The sequence below is a fragment of the Canis lupus genome, chromosome 1 (assembly GCF_003254725.2).
Source record: "Canis lupus dingo isolate Sandy chromosome 1, ASM325472v2, whole genome shotgun sequence".
Classification (NCBI taxonomy): Eukaryota; Metazoa; Chordata; class Mammalia; order Carnivora; family Canidae; genus Canis; species Canis lupus.
Genome location: NC_064243.1, coordinates 85,083,729 through 85,102,407, shown reverse-complemented (window position 1 = coordinate 85,102,407; position 18,679 = coordinate 85,083,729). Strand labels below are relative to the sequence as shown.

General features: G+C 36.9%; 1 protein-coding gene across 1 annotated transcript in view; it reads right to left on the bottom strand.

The window, feature by feature from the left end:
- The window catches only part of ALDH1A1 (aldehyde dehydrogenase 1 family member A1), a 54,186-nt gene that overhangs the window by 25,395 nt on the left and 10,112 nt on the right, over positions 1-18,679 (bottom strand). The window contains 7 exon segments of the mRNA XM_025423308.3: positions 311-424; positions 2,036-2,164; positions 3,533-3,594; positions 5,128-5,172; positions 5,175-5,256; positions 7,364-7,504; positions 15,559-15,663. Coding sequence (XP_025279093.1) covers positions 311-424; positions 2,036-2,164; positions 3,533-3,594; positions 5,128-5,172; positions 5,175-5,256; positions 7,364-7,504; positions 15,559-15,663 — 678 coding nt within the window.

Below are 18,679 nucleotides of genomic sequence, written 5' to 3'. Positions count from 1 at the left end.
GTAGATTTTCTATCATAAACTGTACTAATCAGACGACAGGGTCTAGTCGGCTATATTTCTTGTCAGGTAAAGCAATGAACACACTAAAAACAGTTTTGTGCAGGCCAAGTTTGTGACAGGTACTCCGCTTCATCTCCACTGTGTCTGCTTCTGTTCTGTAAACATGCACAAAGACTTGATTAAGGAATAAATCATTAAAAAGAATTTTTGTTTTAAAGAAATGTTGGCCTAAAAACAGTGACATAGAACATGCTTCTGACACCTGGAGATGCAAACATTCTTCACGCCAAGCCTGAATAACTGATGTTACCTCTGTAGATCCGGTGAAGGCCACTTTGTCTATATCCATGTGGGAAGAAATGGCAGCCCCAGCAGTAGGCCCATACCCAGGGACGATGTTCACTACTCCGGGAGGGAAACCTGCCTAAGGATAAAAAGTAAAATCATTAGGACAGAACTGAGGATTAATTCTATGATAAAAAGAGGAGAGTCTAAATTCAAAGCCGCCTCTCTATGCTAAGCTTATGAGTTTCTCTACCAAGAAAGATTCATGTAAGTGCTATTATTATTCTTATTTCATTTCTTAGGCCACTTAAAATAACCTCCAGAGTTACATTACTGGGGAAGAGTCTCTCCTCGGGGTAAGTCCATGTTTGACTTTTACGGATTGTTGCTCCAGTGATGGCTGCCTCAAATTTCATAATAGTGACTCAAAAATATAGTGTAGGTAGAAAAGCTAGGTCAATTACTCACATAGAAGGAAAGCAATGCATTTAGTACCCTACCAGCAAAACCAGGAAGCTAAAAGGATCTTGCATTTTTAGTTTCTACCTATTGCTTCTTGGGCATACCAACTAGGTTGCAAATTCCTACTGGCAATATTTAATCAGTAAAACATCAGATAAGAACTGTCCTCTTCTGTGTGATTAATCTTCACAGATTGATTTCATTCCTGGTTAAAGAATGATTAGGAATGATTAGGAAGAAAACAGTGTGTACTTGAGATGGGTACATTCACATTTCAGGTTATTGGCATCAAAATGCCCCCATTTTAACATCTCTTTGGACTTTTTTTAAAATTTGAAGTTAAGGGCACCCCGGGTGGCTCGGCAGTTTAGCAGCTGCCTTCAGCCCAGGGTGTGATCCTGGAGACCCGGGATCAAGTCCCATGTCAGGCTCCCTGCATGGAGCCTGCTTCTTCCTTGGCCTGTGTCTCTGCCTCTCTCTCTCTCTCTCTCTCTGGGTCTCTCATGAACAAATAAATAAAATCTTAAAATAAAATAAAATAAAATAAAATAAAATAAAATAAAATAAAAAAATAAAATTTGAAGTGAAGAATAGTTTTAAGAGTTAGGTTCAGATTTCTTTAATTTAAGTTTCTAGTAACTAAAGCTTGGTTTTTAAGTGCTGGAAAGATATAAAGGACAAAGGGTGATAAATTGTGAGAAAAAGGTATTAACAGTATCTGGATAGTTGATGAAAATAAATTTCATGAGCTTTTTTTTTTTTTTTTTTTTTTAGTAAGAAGGTAAATGCAGAGGCAACCATAATAGAAATTAATAGAAAACAGAATATAAACATGTCCCCTTGTGGATATATATATGTTTAAAAACTATGTGGCCCCATGTGACGCATAAGCATGTTGGCACAGAAGATTCCAATCTTTGGATGGAGTCATTTAAAAAAATTGTTTCATTAGTGCCAGTTATAAACCAACTTTCATTTCCACATTTGAAAGAAAGATGCATCAATTTCAACATGCATTTGCATTCATGAGTTAAACTAAAGAAACAAAATAAAAGTGATCACAAGGTGACTGTTTGCCATGAAGCCTTTGAGTCTGGCTTCCTGTCTCCGGTTGGGCAGAGGTTCATTTGGGCTGACTGCCAGAAATCTCAGCCGGCACCCATATTAAATGTGTCCTCATCTGGACAGGAGCCATTGGCAGGTCGTTCACAGTAGCACCAAGTGAGGTCTTCATATTGTAATGGAGGACTCCTGGGTTCTTGTGCATATTTTGATTTGGGAAACTTACCTCTTGTATTAAAGATGCCACATGAAGAGCAGTGAGAGGAGTTTGCTCTGCAGGTTTGACCACCACCGTATTTCCACAGCAAAGGGCAGGCCCTATCTTCCAAATGAACATGAACAACGGGAAATTCCACTAGAAAGCAATATAAAACAATAGATTCTTTGTGTTGCTGAAAGCCACATTTGCTAATCTAACTTCTACATTTTACACTACCTGGAGATGTGAAATAATAATTGTGGTAGTTTTGTGTAATCAACTGGTACATTCAAATTAAGTTCATTGCTAAAAGCAACTCATAAATGCTAAAAAGCTCCAAATAAATTAGATATAGGACAGGAGTGGAGGAGCCACAGAATTTTATCAGGTGTTATTTTGAGTTCTTCATCTACTGGAGGAAAAAAAATCACCACATGCTTTAAAAAATCAAGCCTTATTAAAACACAAAAAGTCTAGGGTCTGGTGGCTAAGAACTTGGTTCAAATCTCAGCTCAATCACTGACCGGCCCAGTGAGGTCAGATAAGTAACATGCTTTCTGTGCATGATTTCATCATCTGTAAGTGCTGATAAAAATCCTCTCTACTTCAAAAGGTTATCTTGAGGATTCTTCAAGAAAGTGGGCCAAAGGCTTAACAGAGTGACGGGTTTACCATAGGCATGCAATAAATATTAACTACTATTAGTCCTCAGGATTGTGTAGTTTTTATTAATTTTATTGAGATTTTTTTAAACTAATGAAGAGTTTCATTCACAATGTGGATAGGGATGCATTCCAATCGCCCTGGAGCAAAAGATAAGTCATTGCCACTTTCTTATCCAAAAGCTTCAGAACACTTTCCTGTCTTTTTATTTGGTGTCTTTGAATATGTTGGTGAATCATTTTGTCTCCTACTTGTTGGGTTTAAAAGAAAACCTTCATGATTCTGCTTAAAAATACTACTAAATGTAGGATATATTCCATACAGTGCTCCAACATTTTCTTCCATTTTAGTTTTAAAAATGCATTTAGGATTTGAACACTCTGGTTGATACTCTTCTTCTCAATGAGGAGATGAAAAGGGTTGGGGAATAGTAGGACATACTGCTTCACTCAAATAGTGTCCTGAAGCAGAGGAGCCAGTGATGACTGTTATGCTATATACATGTGAAGCATGGGTCTTAAAAGGAATATAAAACACAGCTTTTTAAAAAACAAACCATAGAAAAAAAAGGTTAAGATAGGTCAATGCTATAATATCAAAACACACTCAAGTGATATGCCACAATATAGATATGAGGTAGTCATATATATATATATATATATATATATATATATATATATATATATTCAAAAAGTTCAGTCACAAGACCTCAGCTCATCAGTTACTACATTTTCTGTACATTTAGCCAATATCTAAGAATCCAATTGTGTCAGAGAAAACTTCTTTAGCAAATGAAATAGAATTGTAATTCATTCTTTCTTTCTTTCTTAAGACCAAAAATGATATAGAAGACCAACTTACAGGAATGATTTGGCCACATACTCCAATAGGCTCATGTCTTGTATAACCAAAAAAGTTTCCATCTGGAAAATAAAACACACAATCATTTGTGGACAAATATGCTTGATGTTCATGGAATGGTCATTTGGGTTGATGTTAGAGGAAGGTGTAGACAATAACTAAAAACAAAAAATAAAGAAATTAAAAAAATATCTCCAGCCACTTACAAAATGAAAAATTGAGTCCTAAAATAGTAATTTGAAATGAGAGGAACCATAAAATTGATGTAGATCAAGGCAAAGATGCAACACCAGAATGTATCTACAAGATATTTAATTCTATCTCTCATAATGTATAAGAGCCACTTTCTAAATCATCTTCATTCTCAAAGTTTACTTTCTTAAGGAAAAAGGTACAAAGTGTGTGCCTAAGGCAATAACTGTTAGAGTCCTATTTCTGACAGTTCTAAGTTCTATTAGTAATTGTAGAATTTTTATTGAAGTAAAAATATAACAAAATTAGAAAAGAATAGAATTAAAAAATATCTCCCTACAAGCCTACTGACCAATAAAAGCAAATACCTTAACAACAACAGCAACAAAATGCCAGAAGTAAAAGACATTGCTTTGCAATCTGGGTTTGATTGATTCATACGCCTCAAAGTTTGATGTGGTCATCCTGAGGTTACACTGTGCTTTTTATTCTGTTCTATTTCCCACAAAAGCTTCTTGGCTATGATAGCAATAAAGCTTTTTATCAGGTCTATTTGTACTTAAAATAGTTTCTTCCATTCTGTTAAAGGGTAAAGCAAGAATTTCTAAAATAGCCACGTTTCTTATTACCATGTCCTCACTCCCCCCTTTTAATTCCTGGCTATTGCTAACCTTCTGGATATTCTCAGTAGATTGAAAATGCCCATCAAGACCAGTACTGGAGGGTGTTACAGTCCCTTAGCCAGGAAGTTTATATGAATTAAATTCTACCCATAATGTTTTCTAAATTGATGCATTTTTTATATTCCTCTCCCGTCATATGCATCCTCTACTAAGACACACACACACACAATTTCGTCAGACAAATTCTTAAATTGGGCTGTAAACACAGTCTCCTCTTGCTTTGAAGCTATTTGAAATAAATTAGTGTGAATTTGGTTTGTTTAATTCATCTACTGTAACTCTACTGAGTTAGACCAGGCACAGACAACCATATCTAACTCACACTGGAACACACAAAGACATTTAAATAATTACATTATAGAAAGGGTATAAATTTCACTACTGGAATACAAAGGAAATAGTTTGTGGCCCACTTTGAAAAGTGTGGGCGGTCAGAGAGACGATTGCCCTGATTCAGTAACTGTGGGCAGAAGAATATTCTTCCTTTTATATTTTCTAGGTATCTTCAGCATAATTGTGCCGAAACAATTTTTAAGAAACCATTTGATAAATCATAGCAGAACTTCCAGGTTCGGAGCTGCATTGTCTCAAAGTCAAGGAGAAGAATCAGTCTGCCTTTTTGGGTGACTTCTTTAAACGGGAGAGTTTGGAATAATTCAGCTCTACAGTGATCTTCTTGATGCCTACCCTCCCCCCTTGTGGTTTCTCAAAGCTGCTCACCAACGGGTATTGTGCGGCCATGTATCTTGTCAGCCCACCCGCACAGTAGCGTAATGTTGCTACGCAGCCTCCCAGATCCAATGTATACGAATTGGAGAAGAGTTTTCCACCATTTATTGACTCCATTGTCTGAAAAGGAAATCAAACCTCCAATGTAAACTTTCATAAACATTTTAGATTAAAACATAGGGAGTTTTAATATTTTGAATAATCATGTGCTAGAGAACTTTGGAAATAGAAGAAATCCTGTAAGCCATCTTGTCTAATCTTTTCTTTCTACAAAGGAGGTAAAAAAATAAAAATTAAAAAAGGAGTTAAAATGACTCGCTTAGGCTTGCTTAAGGTCACATAACAAGATCCGGACATAAAAGGCCATAAGATTCTGGTTTCTAAACCATAGCATTCCTTATATCTCATTCTGAATGTCCCCCAGCTGGACAGCTTTCTAGGAACTGGTCCCAATTTGGTAGATACATGGTTGGTGCGGGTAAGTGACACCCAGTTTCCTTAGTCAGATCAGAGCTCCAACAAAATTTCACTTATTGTATAAATTTAGTGTTTGCTATTAATGGTGCCTCAATGATCATTTTTAATTTTTACATTCCACCTGGATACAACCATCAACTTACACAAACTTCAGTGACCTCTGCATCTTTTGTTCATGAGTTTTCTTCAGTAGAGCTTGTCACTGTGCAACTCACAGTTTTGCCACTCTTCCCATAATTGTTGTTCGAATGATCAGGTTGTAAAGTGCAACATTTTCTGGTCTAGTGTTCTAACCATCTATCAGATGATCTTGTTTATTTTCCTCCTTTCCTTCAGCAGGAACTCTAAGAGCCCTTTGGGACCTACTGTCCTGCTAAAACTATTCCTCCTTTGTTATACAATTTTCTGTCTCTGCATTATACTGCATGCCATCTCAAAATTTAATCGAACATGATTTTTGTGTGCCTGTTCTTTTTTCCATCTTAGGACCTTACGCTGACAGAGGCAGTGAGCACTCTATAATCCACAGAGTAGCTAAATAAGAGAAGCCAAGTTTTAGCAAATTCTGCTTTCTTCCTACAGGACATTTTGGTTAATGTAATTTTATTGTGTATAACTTCTAACTCCATATTTTTGCATACTTTGAATCATGCTGAACTTTTGGATAATAAATAGTTTTTTGATTAACTATAATTGCTAATATTGAATTAAAAATATTTATATAGGCTTCTTTGTTACTGCCAGTATAAGATTCTAAAGGTAATAAAAATTTGCTCTGAAACTTGATCTTGGTATTGGTTTGTTTTCAATTGGCTTCACTATAATACTTAATGGAAAAGAAAACAAGGAAACACCCCACTCACTTTACTTGCTGACTCATCTAACTGCCAAAATGTTTTTTTTTAAAGCAATATGCATAAAAATACAGTTTTTATGAACACACAAATAATTGGATTTTTTTCTTTATTTTTCACCTTTTTCACCTGTAAAAAAAAAAACCTCATTTAATCCAGACCACTAGGGATCCCTGGGTGCCTCAGGGGTTCAGCACCTGCCTTCGGCCCAGGGCGTGATCCTGGACTCTGGGATCGAGTCCCATATTGGGCTCCTTGCATGGAACCTGCTTCTCCCTCAGCCTGTGTCTCTGCCTCTCTCTCTCTCTGTGTCTCTCATGAATAAATAAATAAATAATCTAAAAAAAAATTAATCCAGACCACTATGAGCACATACATTTCAGGAGGGGAAAGCAGCCATTCATTAAGTTTCTTAGTGGGCTAGATTGAAGAGAAATAAGTTTATTTTTTAGAAATATTTTAGGCACCTTTGACAAATTCTATGTGATTTTCTACAAAAAAAAAAAAAAAAAGAGTTCGGTGGGCAGTTAAGTTGGAGAAACCCAGTATATTATTCTAGGATATTCACTGCATGTGACCTTGTTAAAGACTCTAAGGAATTCTAGAATAAAGAAAAGAAATTCATCTAAGTTGGTTTAACTTGAGGTTTGCCAAGGTTTATTAGCCTGTAGAAGAATCTAATATAGGAATAGAAATCAACATTATCCAGACCAGCATGCAAATTACTACTTGAGAATAAAATCAATGGTAAAATTTCTATATGGGAACTGGTATAAATCTTTTAGTTTTGTTTGTAGAGAGCATGAAGTGATCACTAAAACCAAAGCAACTTGCCAATCCAAACAATGAATGCTTTCTAGAGATCTCGCTATCTGCCCAGTTTGGTTCATACTCACTGCCAGGAGAAGACGATCTCTTTCAATTAAGTCAGCCAACTTGTATATTAGCCGCCCCCTCTCTGAAGCATTCATAGTGCGCCATGGAGAGCCAATCTGAAAAGCCTGTCTTGCGGCCTTCACTGCTTTGTCAATGTCCTCCTGCAAGTCAAAGATAATTCATTTCAGCAGCCTAAACATGTTAGCAAATCCAATAACAGTTACCCTATAAAACAGACTAAAGGTCTTCATAAGCAGATGCTGTATCTTCATCAGCCCAAAGTCTAGCACATTGTACAAATTCAACTATCAGATATTGGAGTTATAAACCTGATGCCTCATCTTTAGAATGATCAATTCCACACACACAGCTCAGGCTTGATTTCCTAGAATAGAAATACTGTGATGTTTGAATACTGCTATCATTGGAGTGCTTACCATACATATATCAAGTCATGTTCAAATTACTTTACACACTTTAACTCATTTAAATCTTCATAATCTTATGACACAAATATGTTCCCCATTTTACAGATGAAGAAACTGAAGCAAAGAGACAGAGGTCATTTTGCCTAAGGTCAATAGCCAAAAGTGACACAATGTTTTTAAATGGAGCACCTCTGACCATAGAGCCTTGGCTGTTCACCACTACATATAGCTTTTGGTGACTGACCAAGAGTTCCAGGGAAAACTCAGTATGTACTCAAATGGTGAATATCTTCTGGATATTCAACATTTGAGTCATATCCAGAATATCTTCTGGATGGCTGGTGCCTCTACAGCCTGTGCACTCTCGTCTAGAACCTCCTGCAGTTGAATAAGAACTGGGTTTTGCTGTTGATGGGTAAGTGTGTGTTCATCGCTCTTATGCAGAGAGAAAAAGGCATAGAGTAGTGGAACTGATATATAGAAGGATCTGTCTGGATATTACAACCTCTTTATTACTACCCCTTTCCAACTGGAAAGAGATCTTTTCAGTTCCTAACTAAGTAAAGAAGTTAATTTCCTATTACTAACATGCTATTTAAAATTACATTAATTCAAATAATCAAGCAGAGCCAAATAATCAAGTATCTCCACACTCAGTCTAGCCTTCTTGCCTTAACTCATGTTACCTTTACTCATACCATTTCCTCTAAGCCAAGTCGACTCCTCCTGTTTTTTCCTAGCCAACCTTAGTTGCATTCTTTTGCCTGGCTACTCCATTCCTCAGATCCCTGTTCAGATCTTTTTGGAGCTAATACAGAATGTATCTACTACGAAAACCACCACCTCTTCCATTACCGCTTTATATGTTTTTTCCCTCCTTCAAATCTTTTGCAAATATTTATTCTTTTGAGAAAGAGGGAGAGAGCATGAATACACATTTGTAGCTGGGGCAGGGAAGCACCTGGCTGAGGGAGAGGGAGAGAATCATCAGCGGGTTCCCATGCCTAGCATAGAGCCCCAGAAGAGGCTTGATCTCACAACCCTGAAATTGTCAATGAGCTGAGTCAACATCAAGAGCTGGACGCTTAGCTGACTGAGCACCCCAAGCTCCCCAGTTGCAAGCACCTTAAAGGCATAGATTGCTCCAACATTCTTTGGTATGTGGGACTGGCCACAATCCAGAGCTACATAAATTCTATAAGTCATGGACACATCCTAGGCCAGTAGGTTGGAACTTCGTGCAGAATACGTAATTTCTTTTGAGCATCTGAGGAGAAAATTGTCATAAAATTTTCTTAAAGTTGCCTATGGTTTAGCTGAACCCCATTCATGAATGACCTCTCCCCCAGTGAGAATCATGAACCTCAAGTTAATATCTCCCACCTTATAGTATATTCCATTAGAAAGCCCAAACTTAGAAGTCTGCAAATTAAAACACAGACCAATAAACTATTTTTACAGTAGATATTGCCACACTAAGAGGATCTGGGGCCAGCGAGATATTTTAGAAGTGATTAAGTGCTCTGATTAAGTGATAACATTCACAGAGCACAAGCAAATATTCTTTCACTACAATACATCATACACTTGTTTATCTCACTAATTTTTGAGAGAACGATGAATATATGCAATAATATATGTGCATTTCTACTTGCCCTTCCTGAGAAATATGTATATAGTCGTATTTGGGATATTCAGTTAATCACATTGATTATTTCTATTTGGATATTGTTTTATGCCATAGGTTCCAAATTTTTCCAAGTTATATTACAACAGTACTATTTGGAAAAAAAACCCACAAGAATTTGAAATTTCCAGCATGATGTATGGATATCACAGCTTATAAAATATATGCTGCTCTGTGTTTAAACAGATCTGGGTGACACAGGTTTCATTTGGATCCTTCTGCTCAGTGTCCTGCCATTGGCCTTAGCCAAATATGGTTTATCATTGGCATCCTGGCCTCTCAAAGGTTATGGAAAAAAAAAATTGTTTCAAGACATCTAACTCTGCCATATGGAAACTATATCCTTGAGATAAAGACCTTCTTGTGGTTGTGTTCTTTGGGCCATAGTCCTCCTTTTCTTATAATCCTATATTTTATCTTCCAGGCACAGAAATAGAGTAATGGTAGTTAATACATAGATTTGGAACAAAACTACCCAGATTTGAATTCTGGTTCCTCATTTATGAGCTCTGTGTTTTGAGATATCCATCCGTCCACCCACCCATCCATCCGTTCAAAAATTTGCTAAACACTATACTGAAACAGTCTTGGCATCAAGCTGCTAATGATCAAATTGTGAAGACAGAAGACTGTCCTTTTGAAAATTAAATAAGGTAACACTGGAAACGCATTTCCTATGTGACAGACGTGACTTTGAGTGTTCATGAAGTGGTAGCTAGAGCTATCGTGGTTGCTGCAAAACAGGTAAAGCCACCTTGAAATAACTTTAAGCAGTCCTAGTATATTTTAATCTTTCCTTTCCATTTTCACCATGCTGTTTTATTTTAGGCTGCTATCATCTCATTGGCGCTAGCCCTCTCAAGCCATTCTCTTCTCTCCATAAACTGTCTTGCCTATTACTATCCGGCTAATCTTCCTCAAACAATTTTATGTGATAATTTTCCCTTTCAAATGTTTGCAACTCCCTTGCCTACAGTCCCTAAGGCCAGACTTCTTTCTGATTTTCAAGACCCAACATTTTTGGGCTCCACCTCACCTAGCCAAACTTGTTTACATTTTTTCGACTGTCCGGCCAATTCCTTCTCACCTTTGCTCCTGTAATTCTCCTTGCCTAGAATTTTCTACCAGCACAGCCCTCAACTTTCAAAATCCTACATATTCTTTAAGACCAAATAGCACAACCTACCCAAATTCTTGCCAGCCTAATCCAGCTTAATTTTAGCTACTAGTGAAGAGTTTACTAAGCTCCAGACACTAAGTGAAACCTTCTATATAACGCCACAGTTATTACAACAGTTAAGCACCATGGACCTTGTCTTACAGGACATGAAATCCAGCATAATATCTATGAACCAAAATTTGATCCCACATCTGGCTCCCAAATCTGGTTTTATATCTCTGCAAGACTATCCTTTGTAATGAATATTTGCAATGAATATTTATTTCTATCTATATTAAAACCAATTATACTCCTTACTATTCTGGGCCTGCAATAGGCAGTTAATAAATATTTAATAATTTAATTACCTATCTTTTAAACTCATCATGTTACATTGATTTTATAGAAGAGAACTCCTGATATAAATAATTTGCTTATATTGACATTTGCATCATAAGTCATATTTAATTGATTCCATTTGTACATATAGCAAAGTTTTTACATTAACCAGATTAGGCATAAAGTTTGTTGTTGTTTAAATTCTATAGCTAGTATTTCTTGGATTTTTACACCAGGACTAGCATCACCAAGGACATAATTTTTTTAACCCACTAGCAAACAATTTGCTATATTAACTCAGAGTTGCTACCATCAATAACACTTTTGCCTTAGAGTATTTAAATATTCCTTTTTTGAAGACCAGATGATGAAGTACCAAAGACCTCTTAAACATAGCTAAGGAAGGACAAACTTTTCTATCACTCCCAGGCTGTGCATTTCCATATGATATCCATTCCAATTTGGAGAAAATAGTTATCAGACCAGTTTTACTTTTACACCCGTCACAAGCACTTACTTTAATGGACATTTATTTTTATCCCCACCAATTATTTGTTAGGTCATGCTTAGTATTAAAAGCAGCTTTCAGGATTAGTCAATATAGACTAAAAGAACCATTGAAGTGAAAAGAAAACAGTTCCCACCCACATTTGTGCTTTGCTTTGTAACCTCCATTCATTCTCGCTCCTCCTTCTTTCTTTATAACACTATTGAAAGGCAGTATATAGCCATTGTTAGCTCCATTCTACTCATCAATTAAATCCCTAAAACCTCTTGGCTCATTATCTAAAGAGTCAGTTCCAGAATATTAGGTTTACGGTGACAATGTAATTACTAGATTTGTACCTTTCACTGAGTAGTGTTAGTTCATGCACATTTGTTGGCCAAATTGTGAGAACAGAAATAATTATTTAAAAACAAACATCAGTAGATTACTCCAAAAGAGAATAGGATGACAAGAACACTGAATTGTGAAGCAAACAGTTGCTTACGCTGAAGAGTTTATATCTAAACATATGAACTCAAGTGATCAAGTATCCAGCAACTCGATTAGCATTGTGACCTGATTTGAAGCTTTGCTGGAGGTTAATGAGTGTGTTTCTGATCTACATTTGCACAGACAATGCTGCTCTGCTATGAGCAGGAGTAACTGCCAATAAACACAGCAAATAAATGACAGATATTTCTAAAGCTTCAGGTATGATCATCACCTCCCCCTCACTACACTTTAGGAAGAAGGTAAATCCCACCAACGATGCCAAGAAAAGTTCTCAGACAGCCTGACAAGATTTCAACTGAAACTCCAGGCACAAATGTGTTTTACTGATACAGCTAAAATTGAAAGCCAGTAGCAGAGAGAGAGATCCAAAGCACCAGAGCCAAAGCATCAAGAATACTTGTTCTTTTGTTAACTGACAACTGCAACCAGTTTTACTCTGGGGAGAAAGAGTCAGGGGCTCAAACATACCTTATTTTGCCCTTTACTGTTTTCCCCACCTCCCCAGGGATACCAGAACTACTCAAGCAACTAGAAGGACATTTGATGTAATGTGGTCCTGTAATGTAGTGTTGGGTAGATCTCCAGAAGTCTCTGATAAAAAGTAATTTCTCTGTTGAACATGAAGAATACATTTTTCTCTTATTTCTAGGAATGGCCCAAAGGACACAAGCTTCTGGGTCTCCTAAAACATGTTGCCAGAGATCACCAGTGTTTCTCTGCTCAAGTATGGCCTTGTAACATTTCACAGGGGTGCAGGATATTATCACAGTGTGGATTCCAACTCCAACTTGCTTACTTATAAAAGTCCACACCACCTATACAATGCTAAGAGAGGAGATACAACTTATGATTTAATACCTTAACTCAGTGGTTCTGAAAGTATATTCCCCCATCTATACTCCAACCAGAAACATAGCATCACCCGAGAATTTGGCAGAAATGCAAATTCTCAGGCCCCATTCCAGAACTATTGAAACAAATGTTAGGGGTGGGCTGGGCCCAGTGATCTATGTTTCAACAAGCCTTCCAGGGAATTCAGTTGCATGCAAATTGTGAGCAAGACTTCCTTGGTCAATTGTTAATTTAGCATTAGATTCCTAAGATGAGGCAGGTGAGGTATATGGAAACTCAGAACATGACGGAGGCGGTTTACATACTAATTGTATAATCTCATTTATCTATTACCTGTAGTGTGTGAGGCACTGCGAGTATAAAGGTGAGATGTAGTGTTGAGCTTTTATAAAGCATGCTGTCTCAAACAAATTAACCAATACCTATAGAACACAAGGGGTATAATATAGGTAAACATGATGTTCTATAATGACACAGAAGAGAGCAATTCTACCTGGGAAGTTTGGGGGCCTTTAAAGATGTATAGAATCCTCTAATGATTGAGGCTTTGTTGGGTGCTTGGCACTGTTGAAATAATTTACATCTTTTTTTATTTAACCTCCCCCAAGTTTTTCCTGTCTCCCCATTTTACACACAAAAAAGGAACCAAAGCTCAAAGAAGGTAAATAAAATGTGGAACATCTGTGTTCTTTCTATAGCTAATGATTTGAACTTGACCCTGGCAGTCATGGCAGTGAGCAGCATGCAGTATTTGGCCCGTGATTCCTGGCATAGTGAAGATGGAACTTCTACGTTGATGGGGCAGCCTGAGAAAGGGCCAAACACAATGAGGATTTTTTCTGGGTTTTGGTTTTTCCTGGACACTAGAGAGAAGCCCACGAAGAATTTATGTACGGATGAACCCTGATCCATATAGAAAGTGAAATCTGAAAGCAGGTGACATGGGTCTCCATTCTATCCTGCATCTACTTCTCAAGCTGTCGACCCCTCTGGCTAAACTCTGCACTCTCGTCCCTCAAGGCATAGATCATATGTCTACTGATACTACTGCCTTGAATCCAGGGGCTTCTACCAATGCAAATGAGCCACTCAGATCTATGGCTACCTTCGAATCGATCTGCAAGGCTTAACACATTCAATTAGTGATCTCATCAAGTGAGAAGAAGGTAATGAAAGAATAGGAACGTGGAACTGCCCTGGAGAACTGAACATCATGTCACCAATGGTATTATCCTTGGGGCGCTATCCGGACTTCATCTTTTTTTCTTTCTTTTTTAAGATTTTATTTATGGGGCACTTGGGTGGCTCAGGGGTTGAGTCCCACATCAGGCTCCCTGAAGGGAGCTTGCTTCTCCCTCTGCCTATGCCTCTGCCTCTCTGTATGTGTCTCTCATGAATAAATAAGTAAAATCTTAAAATATATATATTTTACTTATTTATTTGACAGATAAAGAGAGAGGGAGGGAAGAGAACAAGCATGTAGAGAGAGAAACAGGTTCCCACCAAGCAGGGAGCCCAATGTGGGACTCAATCCCAGGATCCTGGGATCACGACCTGAGTCAAACGCAGACACTCAACCTAGTAAGCCACCCAGGGGGCCCATGGATTTCATCTTTCAATTGTCTTTTTACATAGCAAGATAATTTACCTTTTAATACCTTACAGGATGGAGATTTCAAGCTTGATAACATGTGGACATTTAAAGACTGAGAAACACATTCACGGTTTAAGGTATGTGCTCAGATATTATGTGCCCATAATAATTACAAGGTAAGACAGCCCTGCCAGTCAGACTCTGGGGTCAGAAGGGCAGCATTTGAATACCAATTTCACTATTATTATTATTATTATTAGTTTAAATTTTTTTTTAAAATTAATTATTGATCAGCAATATCCCCTAAAGTAAATTCTGCTATTTCATTATCATTTGTGAAGACAGTTACAGAGTAGCTTATGCACCAGGATGCTTGATGATTAAATTAACATTTAGAATTTTTAAAAAGTAATGATATAAGTTGATTTTTGTTGGTGATGGTATGATTAACTAGAAAGCAACACTATCTTTAATTCACGGTTCAATTTTTGTGATTTTAAAATTCAATTTTTCAAGGTACCAGTTAATGTTCGTTCAATGATTTTTAAGGAAATAATCTGGCAATATACTGTTTCAAACATCCTATATTGTTTCCTTTAGTTTCATTCTGCAACCTAACAAAGAACAAATTTATATGAATAAACGATTTCTCTGCTTTGTAAATCTATGACTAATCATATGTAGTCTGTTTATACAATAAATGCAAATATTATTTAAATTGAAGAACAAGTAAGGAGAAATAACACACACACACACAGGGATCCCTGGGTGGTGCAGTGGTTTGGCGCCTGCCTTTGGCCCAGGGCGCGATCCTGGAGACCCGGGATCGAATCCCACGTCGGGCTCCCGGTGCATGGAGCCTGCTTCTCCCTCTGCCTGCGTCTCTGCCTCTCTCTCTCTCTCTCTGTGACTATCATAAATAAATAAAAAATTAAAAAAAAAAACAAAAACACACACACAAAAAATCACCACAACATCCAGAAGCATAAGCTCATCGGCATCAAATGGCTACTGGGTGCCATTTATGTACAAGGAAATTTTCCCAGATGGCCCCAGAAATGGTATTTTCATGATCTGTTTAATTGAAGTTGTGGTGGGTTTGGGAGCTCAGCATGGTGGGAACAAAGAAAGCTGGCGTAAGTCCTGGGAAACCCACCTTATCTCCTTCTTCTACTTCACAGATCTTCTCCTCCGTTGCAGGATTAAAGACAGGAAATTTCTTGCCACTCACTGAGTTATGCCATTCATTGTTTATGAAAATCTATAGAAAGGGAGACAAAGGAGGTAATCAAACATTTAAATATGCAGCAAGTTTGAGAAATTCTTTTATAAAGTTAAAGCATTACAAAATGCCTGAGTGAGGCCAATGTTAAAACTTCATCTCATTCACACTCCTCCTCCCACCCCAGAAGGTATTTTTTTGGCTGTTTAAGACGTTTTATGCACACATACACACATGAGTGCATGAGACACACACATATTAAAATAAAGTAATACTTTGAAATTACACTGAAGTATGAGGTCATTTCAACCCTGGAAAATACAGACTAGAGAAAACAATCTAGAAAAAGTGCTTTTATCTGAGTTTGAGGCAAGAGTAGAGGTTTTGGTGGCTTTCATCTTTCTTAATCTTGATTTTTCTCAGATTCTGAACGTCCTCCTGTTGGGCTGCTGGTGATTTGGTATCATAAATGACTGTTTTCTGATCCTTTTTGTTACCATATTAAAGGCAGCTTGGAGGACGGTTTTAAAAGAAGTTTGCTTAGAAAAAAAATTGGCCAGTGATATGTTTTTACTGACTTTTTTCAAGGTATAAGTGTGTTATTCTTTTAAAGAGGTTATCTAATCATTTATTTGTCCTCAGATAAAATTAGCCACTAGATTTCTTAGTGATATCTAAGAGACATGCATCTAAAGAGACAGAAAGGTCCAGTCCAGACACATGGAATTTTGTTCTGTGAATAAAAGAATAGAAATACTTAAAAGTGTTCATATGCTGCTTAAAAAGTCTGAATTTCAACTTTTGCTGCCCTGAACTTCTGCTTCATTTCAGAGCCTACTAGGGCTTTAATATGTCATTCACCTTTTATTAGAATAAAAATGTTTTACAAAGCCCAATTAAGAAGCACTGTTTTGTTTCTGGCAAAAACTAGAATTTATTATCCTTCCTCTCATTTCATTATTTCTTGTCTGTTCTCCTTTTTCTTATTTATTTTTGAAATATAAAAATCATCTTAAGTACACTATGTATTACAACTTTCTGTTAGATTTATTATTACAACGTGAATTAGTTTACTTAACTGCGAATCACATGTAGTTGATGCGCTCAGTTTTAAATGAAGGGCGACATATGCACTGGATTTTTAACATATACCTAAATCCAGATACCCCCCTTACTTGATATTTAAAGATAAGTTATTCATAGTGCAATCTTGAGGGAGAAAGTATTGAAACACTGCCCTCTCTCCTCACCAAGGTTTAAATTTGTTGTATATTAAATACAAATCAGTTAGCTATTAAAAATTCCCCAGTGGCGGCTATCACGATTATGCATTTTTAGTTTAATTACTTATATTATGTATATCTGAAACAACAGCAGTCTTTAAATTAGCCTGTAAGTTTATACTAACTTAGCTATTCCATCAAGTAGTATCCATAACATAGTTTAATATTCAATCACATTAATAAAATGTATATTACCATATATCCCTAAATGCTTAAGTATAATTAATTCTATATCCTGTGACTTACAACATTATTTACACAGACAGCCTATTCTCAAAAATATTTCCCTGGTCTCCATCATAACACTTGCCACTTTTTTAAAAAGTCATTTTTAAACACCTGCCCTCTCTCCTGGGCTGTAAGCTTGGTAAAATAAGGTCAAGGACTCTGTTTGTCTCATTTTCTTGTTTACCCTCAGTGTCCAGTATAATCTCAGGCCTCAAGAGATTTTAAGCTCTGTCAAGAATTCTTGCATAAATAACTTAAAATTGAATCAAAGAACTATACCTGAGTAAGACCTATAATATTCTGCATATGGGCAGACTGGTATTTGTGATTTGCTGAAAAAAACAAAGGGAAGGATAAGCCTTCTTATTTTGCCTATTCACCCCAATGCAGTTATTTGTGTGTCAAAACAGCATCAACCAGGTATTTAAAGGAATTAAAAAATGTAGTGCTACCCTGGAATTGACAGGAAAAAGATGTGAGCATGAGTAAATAAAGGGGAGTGAGTGCATAGCAGCTCAGATGAAGAGACTAGATGTCCAAGGACACATACATGGGGGTGTGGGCAAGGATAATGGGATGCAGATGAAAGCCATACATTCTTATTGTCTTCAAGAAAAATGTGTTGGCATCTGAGTCAACTTGAAGAAAGATAAATTCAGATTAAAATACTGATTTGGCCACTATCTCTTAGACTGAATCAGCATCCCAGCTCTCAGGAACACATTTTGCAGAATATTGTAATTATCTTTAAAGGATATTTTCCTTTATACATCTCTAGCCTTTCCTTTTTTTGTGCTTTTCTTCCCAAGGATTGGCTGGGAATCATCTCAATCAACATGTCCCAAATGCAGCTCACTGTCATCCCTAGCTTTATGCTACTTTTTACCTCAGACTACACTTTACAGTTTGTATATTCTCTCCTCCTTTCTTTCTCTCTCACACACACACAATCACACACACACACACACACACATACACACACTTTTCCTTTCCAGTTAATGACACACATAATCCCTAGTCATCCTTTGGTATCATGTTGTTCTATATTATCATAAAAAAAAAAAACAAAAAACAAAACTCCCGGTCCTCCCTGCCTCCTGCTTCTGCTTAATTGAAACTTGGTCCTCCACCCCTCCACCCCCATTATCATAATCTTCCTAAACCAACCCAATTCATACTGTGGCAGCTCCTTAAAACACTTAGGTGTTTCTCCTAAGCATATGTGACCTCATTATGCTTTTCCAACCTTTTGTTTTATTTTCCAACCCTCTACTTTGGCCTCATTCTACTGTCTCCAACATCATACCTTTCTGCTCCACACTTTTATTCATGCTGTTCCTCAGACTAGAGTTTCACTATTTTTTTCTATTCATACTTCAAGTCTTGCTTAAAGTGTTACCTCCTCATGAAGATTTCATTGTTGGACCAATTGAATTTTACCTCTTTTTTCCCCTCTATTCTGACGTAGCCTTTCATATCCTGCTATTAAATTACTTATTATGTTCTGCCAAATAGTGATAAATACCTGACATATCTGGCAGATA